Source organism: Paramormyrops kingsleyae, chromosome 4 (assembly GCF_048594095.1).
Source record: "Paramormyrops kingsleyae isolate MSU_618 chromosome 4, PKINGS_0.4, whole genome shotgun sequence".
Lineage (NCBI taxonomy): Eukaryota > Metazoa > Chordata > Actinopteri > Osteoglossiformes > Mormyridae > Paramormyrops > Paramormyrops kingsleyae.
The window spans coordinates 25,811,057-25,824,969 of record NC_132800.1 but is presented as its reverse complement, the minus strand read 5'-3'; the positions used below and the strand labels follow the sequence as shown (position 1 = coordinate 25,824,969).

Here is a 13,913-nt window from a genome sequence, read left to right as displayed (position 1 = left end):
ACATGGGGACCGTTCTCTATATATATTTTATGTCCCACTGAAGAGCCTTTTACCATAAATTGTACAGAAATCATAAGCTCTCCATTTGCTGGACAGATGCTGTATCTCCTTTAATACGTTCTGTGCACTCTGTCCATTCCTATCACTGTGCTGGAATGCTGCTGTGACCTTTTTGGTGGAAAGTATACATCCATCCATTCATCTTCCTCAGTTTATCTGATTGCGGGTCCTGGGTGCAGCAGTCTGAGCAGGGATGCCCAGACCTCCCTCTCCCCAGCCACCTCCTCCAGCTCCTTTGAACCGAGAGATATAATCTCTCCGGTGTGTCCTGGGTCTCCCCGGGGCCTCCTCCTGCACAGACATGCCTGAAATTCTTCCCCAGGGAGGATTCAGACTGAATCACTGCTCTGTGATGTAGCACATATATTGCCGTGGCATGTGGCCAGTAAAGAAAGTGATGATATGTGTGGAAATATTTGTAATTTTCTTCACAAATCACGTTTTGTCCAGAACAACGTGGACATTGTGTTTTAGGGGGTATTTTCATTGACAGTCAGGTTTACGTGTAAAAACAGGGCTTTTTCCCAGCACCTTCCTGATACACACTGACCTGTGACTGACTGACCATATTTGATTTGTGAAGAAATTCACAAATCAGCCTGGTCAGAAGGAGCCTGGTTGGTCCTGTTTATATGGTTGTCACGGTCGGGCAGAAGGCGATCCGGGAAGCAGGGATACGGAGCCAGGAAGTAGGGCAAACGGGGATTTATTACGGGAAGCAGGACTGGGGAAGAACGACGAGTAACATTAATGACAAGTCTGGGGAAGACTGACTCAGACAAGGACTAAATACAACAGACAAGCTACGGGTAACGAGCCACAGGTGAGAACAATCAGGGAGAAACAGGAGGTAATGAGGTGGGCGTGGCACACATTAGGAGCGGACGGAGCGGGGCGTGACAATGGTGAAGTCTTTTAATTATTTGCATTTGAAAATAAAATGGCAAAGCATAATATCAGCAGATTTCGGGGTGGGGGGGCGACGGCATCCGGATTCACAAATCACAAGTTACCAAATGCCACCCTGTTTACTAGTGTGCCTCACTACAGTGTCGAGATTAATTAAACCGAATCCGGAATCACTAACTGCAAACTATCTTTACCGTGGTCACCTGTGACAGATAACTGTCTGAGGAATCTAAACTGTAACAAAATGCTGTAAAAAAACAGTGAAATTATTACATTGACATACTGTTTATCAGTAAAACGGTACAATACTATAGAGAAAATGCATTCTGGGCAATATTTATGAGAACCATGACGTTTCCCATAAAATACTGCAATGTGCTGTAATTCAGTACATGAAAAAATAAGCTGTAGAATTTACTCAAATAAAATGAGATAACACCACAAAGACCTAGACCGAACACTGGAACATCGTCTGTGTTCCGTAATTGCGGGAGATCACCGTCACACAATCAGAAAGACTGTCCTGCCAAAGAAGCTGAATGTAGGAAATGTTGCAGATGAAGACACTTTGCTGCAGTCTGCAGGTCTAAGCAGCCTGTGCATGAGATGGCAGAGGAAGAGGAAGTCTTTCAGGGCGGCCTTTTCCTGGAAGAGGGGAAGTCAGACAGCACTGGCTGGTACTCAGATATCAGAATGAATGGGGAAGTGCTGCCTTTTAAGCTGGATACAGGGGCAGCACTGACAGCTATTCCTACCACACTGTACAGTTACAGCAGAGACGGCCCCCACTGCACACCCCAAAAAGACTATGGCCCCAGTAACAACAGGTTGCCTGTGTTAGGACAGATTCGGAGCAGACTTGAAAGGAAGGATAAAAATTCCACTCAGCCAGTATTTGTCATTGATAACCTGGCCAGACCACTGCTGGGCTTACCAGTGCTCACTGCATTACACCTTGTTCAGCGAATGGAGGAACTTAGCACACTGGGTGAGAAAGAAGACCCAGGGGAGATCTTCAAAAATAAATTTCCAGAGGTGTTTTTCTGGATTAGGGAGGCTTGATGGTAATTATCACATCCGCCTGAAAGAGAATGCTGTTCCCTATGCTCTGACCACTCCTCGCAGCGAGCCAATCCCCTTAACTGAAAAAGTAAAAGAAGATCTGAAATGAATGGAAGAAATGGGGGTCATCTCAAAGATAGAGAAACCCAGTGAGTGGTGTGCAGGGATAGTAGTGGTCCCAAAACCCAGTGCTAAAATTAGAATTTGCGTTGACCTCACCAAACTCAATGAGGGTGTGTGCAGAGAAAGGCATGTATTGCCCTCAGTGGACCAGTCATCAGCACGGCTGAATGGCTGACATGTTTTTACAAAGCTGGATGCAGGTAGTGGGTTTTGGCAGATACCCTTAGCACAAGAGAGTGGGGAGCTCACAACGTTTATCACTCCCTTTGGCCGTCTATGTTTCAATGTCTTACCTTTTGGGATCAGCTCAGGGCCGGAGCATTTTCAAATGCAATGCAATGCAATTTTATTTATATAGCGCATTATCACAACATTACATTGTCTCAATGCGCTTTATATTTCTGCCACGTAAAGACCCCCCAGTGAGTAAGCCAAAGGCAACGGTGGCAAGGAAAAACTCCCTAAGAGGAAGAAACCTTGGGAGGAACCAGACCCAAAGGGGGAGCCCATCCTCCAGGGGCCGGCAGATGAGTCAAACAAAACAAGATGATATGACTAAGCTAATACAGGGGTTGAAATATCAGTCTCAATGCAGCGGCCGACCGGTGCAGGCACGGAGTGCTTGATGCACGATGGCAGGATTAATAGTGGCACAGCCGCAGGGAAGGATGGCGAGGCATCGCGTGAGCCAAGGGCAGGCAGGTTGGAGGGTAGTTGCCGGAGGTGGAGGTAGTTGTCTTGCAGGCAGCAGAGGCATAAATTCTTCAATGACATGGTGCTCCAGGGAGCACACCCCAGAAGGGGTGAGGGAGGAAGTAAGAAAAATAGTGTATTAGCCAGAGTTGAGGAAACCAGAGGCAATGCAAGCAAAATGATCGAGTGCAATATTCGTCTAGGCTCCGGCAGATCTGGCTATAGCAGCATGAGAAAGAGGGAGAGACAGGCGGGAACACAGGCATGGGGACTCCCTGAACATCAGCACTCTAGTGTAAAGCTAGAGTGACAGCACTGACGCACCAGTTTATCCAAAGCCAATGACACCGATCCCCACCCAGCTCTTCACCTCATACTGTTAGTCTGACTGGGAGTGAGCGACTAGCGACTAGGTTTCCTATACGCTAAGCTATACAAGTGCGTTTTTAATCTAGACTTGAAAAAATGCTGTTTTAGCAAATGGATTTTTAATAATTTCAGACGTTAGTTGTAAGTGCTTGCTAAAAATACTTAGTACGACTTAAGTCATGGGGCCCTGGCAGTTCGGGGCTCTAGGCGCTCGCCTGCTTTTGCCTAATGGTAGCGCCGCCTCTGATCTTATCTTCTTTCCATCTATCCATCCGTCCATCCATCCACTGAACTGTTCTACCCTCCTTTAACTTTCATGTGTTCTGCCCCCCCCCCCATACTTACAAAAAAGGAAGTTGCAACATCTTTAGCATTGCAATTTCTCTCTCCAAAGCCAGTATTTCCCAGTTTTGTCTGCCTTCCTGTTCAGTTCTCAAGGTAAGACGGAGAATATTTTACCAAAATGATATCAGTTACTTTAGTAGGAGTTCACGATTTTTAATTGCAGGACTAGAAGTGTGACATGTTGAAGACCCAAGAAAAAATAATGTATTTTTGAATATATACTTTAAATCAGTATAATCAGCCACATAAGAATGTTGCTATGTCTTTGCGTGGCTGTCTCAGTGTACCTCTGTGAGCTGTTTTGTGCAGTAATTCTTACTTACACAGTACTTTGTTACATTAGTTACTGAATAGACCAATGTGATATTAGTAATAAACACAGGGCTTGTTTTCTGCGTGATCTACGTGTTACACATACTTCCTGCTCCTGTAGAACTTGCAGGAACTATCTGACCAGCCTCAGCACAGAGTACAAAATGGAAACTTACCATATATTTTAAGAGCTCTATAATAGAAAAAAAATAAATTTAAATAAAAAATTTAATTTTGCATCATATGTTAATAATTTCCCTAAAACAACATAGGGCCTCAAAAGTTTCACTTCTACGTTTAAAAAAAAAAAAAAAAATGCAATAGTGTCAGTATCGGATTCCAGTGTGAACTGGTGACAGTCCTGCAGTGACCCACATGTGCAGCAGAACAATAACAGACAGCATGATTTTAGTGTAGCAGTAGCTACCAGTTCTGTATGGAGGTATGTGTGAATGTGGAATCAGAGCCAGGAGTTACACTGTAACAAACAGTTTTGACTTTCAGTTGTTTCAGTGTCTTATTTTGAGTGTGCCTAACTTGAGTGCACTGAAGTTGATATGCACTGCAATAAACAAAAAATGTTGTTTCAGCTTAAAAAAAAAATTACTGTGCTGCCTTAAAATTTTAAGTTAAGATAACTTACACTGGGCCATCTCACAATCACCTGTGACATAAAAGTGAATAAAAAGTATGGTTTTGGGGAAAATGATAAAACAGTGAGAATTTACTGTTAAACAGGCTGCATCTTGCATCTTTTATAATGTACAGCCTATTACTGTAACCTTATTGATGGCAATAGAAATAACCCTCACTACCTTTTTAAGACAATAGCTTATCTAACAGCTAAGGCTGAACCTCTGCTGCCAAGTGAAACTGATAGTGAACATTTTATGGACTTCTTTAATAATAAAATTACAAACATATTCAAATGGTTCACAAGTAACTGATGCACACACTTAATGTTTTAGAATTAAACAATGAAGAGAAGTTAAAAACGACAATAATCACTAAAACCAAACTGACCACTTGTCCTCTGGACCCAATCCCCACTCCACTTCTTACAGAATCCCAGGGAGTTCTGGCAAGACCCATAACTGCTACAATGAATGCGTCCCTGTCCCCAGGCAATGACACTGACCAATGTAAAGTAGCAGGAATGAGACCACTACTGAAGGAACCAAGTTTGGACCCATAGAGGCTCAGCAATTACAGACCTGTCTCTAATGTACCATTTCTGTCCAGAGACACACAAAATACTGGATCGATTCCAGACAGGATTCTGTCAGGGACACAGAACTGAAACTGCTTTAACTATAGTCATATAATTCATAACATTGGCAATTGTTCCTGACAGCGTGACAATTGACCAATTTAATCTATTACATAGACTTGAATTTGATGATGGGATGTGTGGAAGGGGGTTGAATTGGTTTAAATTCTCTTTGACTAATTGACATCAGTATGCTCTGGCAAATAACCGTACTCTGTTGTCAAAGTCACCGGTCCAATAAGGAGTACCACAGGGATCAGTCCTTGGGCCTTTATTGTTTTCTCCCTAAATGCTGCTATTAGGTAACATGATGAGAAAACATACAGTCAAGTGAAAAAGAAAGTTTTGCATGTAAGGGCATAATACTCTAAAAAAATTACCTGGACCTTACCAGGTTCTAAATGTATTTAAATCTGCCTTCAGGTGTGGGGGGCAGCATGTGGTTCAGTGGGCTAAGCCTCTGTGTCTGTGATCAGAAGGTCACTGGTCTGAGATCAGTCTTGGCACATCTGCAGGTTCCTCAGCAAGGCCCTTAGCTCCCAGCTCCCTGAGTGCTGCTATGGGTGGCTGCCCTTCATAACCAACTTGATCTCACTTACAGTGAGCAAGTTGGGGGAAACATGAAGAGAATTTCCCCACACAGATCAATACAAAAACAAACAACAGTTCAGCATGTTATTATTTATTTATGTTATTTATAACAATAATGAAACCAAACTGAAGAAGCCATGTGTGAAAAACTAAGTACAATCATTCAATAGCTTGTAGCATCACCTTTAGCAGCAATGACTCTAAGTAATCATTTCCTGTGTGACTTTATCAGTCACTCATATCATTATGGAGGAGTTTTGACCCACTCTTCTGTACGACGCTGCTTCAGCATTTCAGTCGGCTTGAGGTCTGGACTTTGACTGGGCCATTGCAAAACTTCTTTTCTTTTTTAGCCATTTTGTTGTAGATTTGCTGGTGTGCTTGTTTCATGACCCAATTTTGGCCAAGCTTTATTTGTCAGATGGATGACCTCGTATTTAACTCTACAATACTCATGTATACAGAGGAGTTCATGCTTGACTCAATGACTGCAAGGTGCCCAGGTCCTGTGGCTACAAAACAAGCCCAAATCATCACCCCTCCACCACCGTGCCTGACAGTTGGTACGAAGTGTTTGTGTTTTTCTCCTGCGTATGAAAACATTTTGTTGTAACTTCTGACCATTTACTCTTAAAAAAATGATGAGATGCTACTTTTATACTAAAACTGTACCATAAATAAACACATAGTTCTGTGACAAAAGGTGACCATACTGCCTCCAAGATTTTTGGTGGTACTGCATCTCGCACATGCATAGCGTTAATTCCGTGTGTAGGTGCACTAAAGACGCGTGGAATGAATAAAGAATACATGTGATGGCCATGATGCGTAAATGAACTCGTTGTGAGTGTTGAGTATAAACCGTTGACAGCCTTTGATGAGCAGTTCCTTGAACCACCCACTCTAATGTAGACCAGTGACCCTAAGTACTAGGTGCCAGTGCTCCCCTTGTTATTCAGTGCCAGGTGCCAGTACTCCCCTTGTTATTCAGTGCCAGGTGCCAGTACTCCCCTTGTTATTCAGTGCCAGGTGCCAGTACTCCCCTTCTTATTCAGTGCCAGGTGCCAGTACTCCCCTTCTTATTCAGTGCCAGGTGCCAGTACTCCCCTTGTTATTCAGGGCCAGGTACCAGTACTCCCCTTGTTATTCAGGGCCAGGTACCAGTACTCCCCTTGTTATTCAGTGCCAGGTGCCAGTACTCCCCTTGTTATTCAGTACCAGGTGCCAGTACTCCCCTTGTTATTCAGTGCCAGGTACCAGTGAACCCCTTGTTATTCAGTGCCACGTGCCAGTGCTCCCCTTGTTATTCAGTGCAAGGTGCCAGTGCTCCCCTTGTTATTCAGGGCCAGGTACCAGTGAACCCCTTGTTATTCAATGCCAAGTGCCAGTACTCCCCTTGTTATTCAGTACCAGGTGCCAGTACTCCCCTTATTATTAAGTACTAGGTGTCAGTACTCCCCTTGTTATTCAGTACCAGGTGCCAATACTCCCCTTGTTATTCAGTACCAGGTGCCAGTACTCCCCTTGTTATTCAGTGCCAGGTGCCAGTACTCCTCTTGTTATTCAGGGCCAGGTACCAGTGAACCCCTTGTTATTCAGTGCCAGGTGCCAGTACTCCCCTTCTTATTCAGTGCCAGGTGCCAGTACTCCCCTTCTTATTCAGTGCCAGGTGCCAGTACTCCCCTTGTTATTCAGGGCCAGGTACCAGTACTCCCCTTGTTATTCAGGGCCAGGTACCAGTACTCCCCTTGTTATTCAGTGCCAGGTGCCAGTACTCCCCTTGTTATTCAGTACCAGGTGCCAGTACTCCCCTTGTTATTCAGTGCCAGGTGCCAGTGCTCCCCTTGTTATTCAGTGCCACGTGCCAGTGCTCCCCTTGTTATTCAGTGCCACGTGCCAGTGCTCCCCTTGTTATTCAGGGCCAGGTACCAGTGAACCCCTTGTTATTCAATGCCAAGTGCCAGTACTCCCCTTGTTATTCAGTACCAGGTGCCAGTACTCCCCTTATTATTAAGTACTAGGTGTCAGTACTCCCCTTGTTATTCAGTACCAGGTGCCAATACTCCCCTTGTTATTCAGTACCAGGTGCCAGTACTCCCCTTGTTATTCAGTGCCAGGTGCCAGTACTCCTCTTGTTATTCAGTGCCAGGTGCCAGTACTCCCCTTGTTATTCAGTACCAGGTTCCAGTACTCCCCTTGTTATTCAGTACCAGGTGCCAGTACTCCCCTTGTCATTCAGTACCAGGTGCCAGTACTCCTCTTATTATTCAGTGCCAGGTGCCAGTACTCCCCTTGTTATTCAGGGCCAGGTACCAGTGAACCCCTTGTTATTCAGTGCCAAGTGCCAGTACTCCCCTTGTTATTCAGTACCAGGTGCCAATACTCCCCTTGTTATTCAGTACCAGGTGCCAGTACTCCCCTTGTTATTCAGTGCCAGGTGCCAGTACTCCTCTTGTTATTCAGTGCCAGGTGCCAGTACTCCCCTTGTTATTCAGTACCAGGTTCCAGTACTCCCCTTGTTATTCAGTACCAGGTGCCAGTACTCCCCTTGTCATATAGTACCAGGTGCCAGTACTCCTCTTATTATTCAGTGCCAGGTGCCAGTACTCCCCTTGTTATTCAGGGCCAGGTACCAGTGAACCCCTTGTTATTCAATGCCAAGTGCCAGTACTCCCCTTGTTATTCAGTGCCAAGTGCCAGTACTCCCCTTGTTATTCAGTGCCAAGTGCCAGTACTCCCCTTGTTATTCAGTGCCAGGTGCCAGTACTCCCCTTGTTATTCAGTGCCATGTGCCAGTACTCCCCTTATTATTAAGTACTAGGTGTCAGTACTCCCCTTATTATTAAGTACTAGGTGTCAGTACTCCCCTTATTATTAAGTACTAGGTGTCAGTACTCCCCTTATGATTCAGTGCCAGGTGCCAGTACTCCCCTTATGACTCAGTGCCAGGTTCCAGTACTCCCCTTGTTATTCAGTACCAGATTCCAGTACTCCCCTTGTGATTCAGTGCCAAGTGCCAGTACTCCCCTTGTTAATCAGTGCCAGGTGCCAGTACTCCCCTTGTGATTCAGTGCCAGGTGCCAGTGCTCCCCTTGTTATTCAGTGCCAGGTGCCAGTACTCCCCTTGTGATTCAGTGCCAGGTGCCAGTGCTGCCCTTGTTATTCAGCGCCAGGTGCCAGTGCTACCCTTGTGATTCAGTGCCAGGTGCCAGTACTCCCCTTGTGATTCAGTGCCAGGTGCCAGTGCTGCCCTTGTGATTCAGTGCCAGGTGCCAGTGCTGCCCTTGTTATTCAGCGCCAGGTGCCAGTGCTACCCTTGTGATTCAGTGCCAGTGCTCCCCTTGTTATTCAGTGCCAGTACTCCCTTTGTTGCCTTTCAGTTTTCACACAGCCAAACCACAGACAGTCACTATTCCCCCCAAATTCACTCAATACATGAACTCTGCCACCAGGCGGCATAACATACTTGACAGTGTTTATTCTAATATCAAGCATGGCTACAGAACTGTGCCTTTACCACATTTAGGCCAGTCAGACCACCTTGCTCTTCTCCTCATACCAGCCTATATCCCCCTCAGGAAGAAAGTAAGACTTGCCCAGGGGGCGCTATTTCCCAGCTACACACAGTGAGTGCAGTCTATTTGAATATCAGGATTTAGAGCAGGACACACAAACTGTGCTGTTCTACATTGCAAACTGTGCTGACAATGTCAGTGTCAACAAACCCGCAAAGGTTTTTCCAAACCAGAAACCCTGGATGATGACAGAAGTCCACTCACTGATCAGGAACCGCGACACTGTCTTCAGGACAGGGGACAGAGGACAGGGTACAGCACAGGGAGAGATGACCTGAGGAAGGGCATCAAAGCTGCCAAGATGGCACAGAAACTGAAAATGTAGGACCAGTACAAACATACGTAGTGTACAGAAGGACCAGAATTAGTGTGAATTGAGAAGCCTTATGGCCTGGGGGAAAAAGCTTCCTGAGTCTCTCTGTCCTGGACATGAGGCAACGGAACCGTCTGCCTGAGTTCAGCCCGTGGAACAGACAGTTTGTGGGGTGTGAGGAGTCCTTAATTATCTTGGTACCTCTGGACCTGCAGCGTTTATTGTAGGTGTCCAGCAGGGAGAGCAGAGTAGATCTGACACGACACTCGGCCGCCCTGATCACCCTCTGAAGGGCTATGTGCTCCTTTAGAGAACAGTTCCCAAACCATACTGTGATGTTCATGGTCAAGATGCTCTCCACAGCAGCTGAGTAGAAGGTTTTTAGGATCACTGGAGTGACCCTAAATCTCCTCAGCTGCCTCAGGTGGTACAGCCGCTTCCTCGCTCTGGTGACCAGAGTATAAACAGCTTCTTTGCTCACTTTGAGCCACACAGGTCAGACACAGTCACACTGCCCCCCCCCCCCCCCCCCCAGCCTCCAGCACTCACACACTCACTCTGCAGGAACACCAAGTGAGATGAGCACTCAGGCAAGTCAACCCGAGGAAAGCAGCTGGTCCTGAGAGGATCAGGCAAAATACTCAAAGCATGTCCTTCCCAGCTCTCTGGCATCCTCACCAAGATCTACAATCGCTCCTTATCCCAACCCACCATCCCTCGCTGCTTGAGGTCATCCACCATCATCCCTGTCCCATAAAAGTCTGATATAACCTGCCTCAGTGATTACAGGCCAATCGCTCTCACCTCAGTGGTGATGACGTGCTTTGAGGGGCTGGTTGCACATCACATCAAGGCCAGCCTCCCTCCTTATAGTTTAATATCCAAAGTGCCCATTGTGTACTGAAGGAACATGCAGTGTAATGGCTGTATCCTTTTTTGACCTAAACACAGGGTGAAATATGGCCCATAGTTATGAGTCCAAATGATCAGTGGACGTCTCTGCCTGCGACTGCAAACTGCCTGTGTGAGTAAAAACTGACCAGTTTGCTTTGGTTGTAAGATATTACAGCTGCTAAACTGACTTTTGAATATAAAGCTAAAATTACTTTTGGTTTTTATTGCAGAGTCAGACTGATACACAGGACCTGGTTTCCTTACAGCCATAATCATCTAAGCAATGGCTCACCGAGAGGTTTGGCTACAGCGTTTCGGCATTTGATGCATTTTGTCCATAAATACCAGACACTGAAAGGCAGGGAAGCTTAAGCTGAGTAACGATTCTCAGCTGAAGGTTGCTGAACATAGCAGAGAAAAAGCTCCCTCTCCACAGTGCTCTTCCCCAGGCTACTTCCGTACCGTACCGCCCTACACCAAATGGTATAGACGGGCTGGAACAGAATAACTTAATCTAAAATATGTATAATTATATTACTTCCGTACCACCCTACACCAAATGGTACAGACGGGCTGCAACAGAATAACTTAATCTAAAATATGTATAATTATATTACTTCCGTACCGCCCTACAACAAATGGTACAGACGGGCTGTAACAGAATAACTTAATCTAAAATATGTATAATTATATTACTTCCGTACCGCCCTACACCAAATGGTACAGACGGGCTGTAACAGAATAACGTAATCTAAAATATGTATAATTATATTACTTCCGTACCGCCCTACACCAAATGGTACAGACGGGCTGCAACAGAATAACTTAATCTAAAATATGTATAATTATATTACTTCCGTACCGCCCTACACCAAATGGTACAGACGGGCTGCAACAAAATAACTTAATCTAAAATATGTATAATTATATTACTTCCGTACCGCCCTACAACAAATGGTACAGACGGGCTGTAACAGAATAACTTAATCTAAAATATGTATAATTATATTACTTCCGTACCGCCCTACACCAAATGGTACAGACGGGCTGTAACAGAATAACGTAATCTAAAATATGTATAATTATATTACTTCCGTACCACCCTACACCAAATGGTACAGACGGGCTGCAACAAAATAACTTAATCTAAAATATGTATAATTATATTACTTCCGTACCGCCCTACAACAAATGGTACAGACGGGCTGTAACAGAATAACTTAATCTAAAATATGTATAATTATATTACTTCCGTACCGCCCTACACCAAATGGTACAGACGGGCTGTAACAGAATAACGTAATCTAAAATATGTATAATTATATTACTTCCGTACCGCCCTACACCAAATGTTACAGACGGGCTGTAACAGAATAACTTAATCTAAAATATGTATAATTATATTACTTCCGTACCGCCCTACAACAAATGGTACAGACGGGCTGTAACAGAATAACTTAATCTAAAATATGTATAATTATATTACTTCCGTACCGCCCTACACCAAATGGTACAGACGGGCTGTAACAGAATAACGTAATCTAAAATATGTATAATTATATTACTTCCGTACCGCCCTACACCAAATGTTACAGACGGGCTGTAACAGAATAACTTTATCTAAAATGTGTATAATAATATTTGATGCTGCCTTAACATAATGTTTGCAGTCTGTTATGATTTGACCCTATTGTTTTAATGTGCTGTATTGGATCTTAACTTGAAACTGTTTATATTGGACAGGTCTCTCTTTTAAAAGAGATTTTTAAAATCAGTGAGACTAACCTGCTTAAATAAGGTTAAATAATAATGCAGAAATAAACACACGTGTGTCTCCTATAGTAATGAAAGAATCACAGCAGGTGTCTCCAGCAGACATATAAGACTGTGAGCAGGAAACCTGCCTTCTGTTAACAGAAAGGTCAGTGCATGTGTGTGAGTGACCATGTACGGGTTTGTGAGTCTCATGGACTCATCTCTGACATTCTGCAGACCCAGACCTCGCTCCCCGACCTCTTGGAGGAGTACCTGGAGGAGCTCGATGATGAAGAGCTGAAGAAGTTTAAATCGAAACTGAGTCACACACAGTATAAAGAGTTAAAGCCCCTTCCCAGGGGTCTGGTGAAGGGCTTGGATAGAACAGACCTTGCAGACAAGATGATAAATTCCTACAGCGAAGTTGATGCTCTCAATGTCATGCTTGAAATCCTGAAGAATATGAACCTGAATGACCTTGCTGAGAGACTGAAGGCAGACCTGCAGATTTGTAATCACGCTTTTTAACTTTTCTTATTTTTCATATAAAACCATATGTAACCTTTTTTAGGTATTGAAAAAGAAATATATTAAATAACATTATATGGGAAATAATGAAGTTTTTGCTACATACTGATGTTGAAGATAGAAATGAATATGAAATTCTTTCTTATTCCAGGTAACCAAGCAGGAAGTGAGCTGGGTGACGTATCAGAGAAAAGTAAGAGCTGTACGCTATTATCTACATGTATGTGGTGTTTCAGAAAAAAATCTGTATGATGTGAAATTTAAAGTTTCATTTATCACAGTGAAATAGTGAACATCGTGTGTGTGTGTGTGTGTGTGTGTGTGTGTGTTTATATTCTTCCTCTCACACTGGTCAGGATCCTGTTGAGAAATTGTCCATTTTCCTCCCATATTTCTTCAGGGGAGCTCATGATGGACAGAATAAAATGTAACATGAAGAAGAAATTTGAGTTTGTAACTGAAGGGAAAGCTAAGGAAGGACAGCCAACACTTCTCAAAGAGATTTACACAGAACTCTACATAACTGAAGGGGGAGCTGGAGGAGTCAATGATGAACATGAAGTGAGACAGATTGAAACAGCATCCAAGAAAAGGCAAACTGAAGATACTACAGTCAAGTGCAATGATATATTTAAACCAGGGGTGCCCAAAGTGGGGCCCGCGGGCCAAAGTTGGCCCGCCGTACTATTTAGATTGGCCCGCCAATGAATATCTAAAATTTTAAATTATACTGTACTAAAATTTGTTTAAAAAATTCTTAAAGCAAGAATCCCAGTGTAGCTATCAGTGCGTTTACTTTTTAGCGTACGTTGGCCTAACTAATATACAGTCGAACCCGGTTATGTCGCCGGCCTAGGGGGTTGCCAAAAAGCGTCGAGATAACCGATGATCGAGATAACCGAAAACCAATATGGCGGCAATATACTGTATTAAGATATGCTTGAAATGTATTTATGTGCGTTAATAAATTAGAATGTACATGCACGGGTTTTTGGCGTTGCCGTGATTTGTTTGATGACGCGATCGGCATGCTATAAAAATGCACATACATGTCAGCTAACAACAAAAGGCATATGTGCACCAACTAAAAGCGGAGATTTACCAGTATACAATA

General features: G+C 44.0%; 2 protein-coding genes across 2 annotated transcripts in view; one reads left to right on the top strand and one right to left on the bottom strand.

The window, feature by feature from the left end:
* The window catches only part of LOC111846294 (protein NLRC3-like), a 303,153-nt gene that overhangs the window by 50,632 nt on the left and 238,608 nt on the right, over positions 1 to 13,913 (bottom strand). The gene's annotated exons all lie outside the window — the stretch shown is intronic.
* Positions 2,870 to 13,507, top strand: LOC140588969 (NACHT, LRR and PYD domains-containing protein 3-like). Its single transcript, XM_072711620.1, has 6 exons — positions 2,870 to 3,654; positions 10,574 to 10,646; positions 10,747 to 10,814; positions 12,509 to 12,782; positions 12,951 to 12,992; positions 13,200 to 13,507. Exons 3-6 carry the CDS (start codon positions 10,800 to 10,802, stop codon positions 13,505 to 13,507), a joined length of 639 nt encoding a protein of 212 aa, XP_072567721.1. The 5' UTR covers positions 2,870 to 3,654; positions 10,574 to 10,646; positions 10,747 to 10,799.

What these genes read in the sequence shown, in the direction of transcription:
- LOC140588969 (XM_072711620.1), top strand. An exon ending in GAAGGCAGACCTGCAGATTT is followed by an intron (nt 12,783 to 12,950) that starts GTAATCACGCTT and finishes TTCTTATTCCAG; the next exon opens with GTAACCAAGCAGGAAGTGAG. An exon ending in GGGTGACGTATCAGAGAAAA is followed by an intron (nt 12,993 to 13,199) that starts GTAAGAGCTGTA and finishes ATATTTCTTCAG; the next exon opens with GGGAGCTCATGATGGACAGA.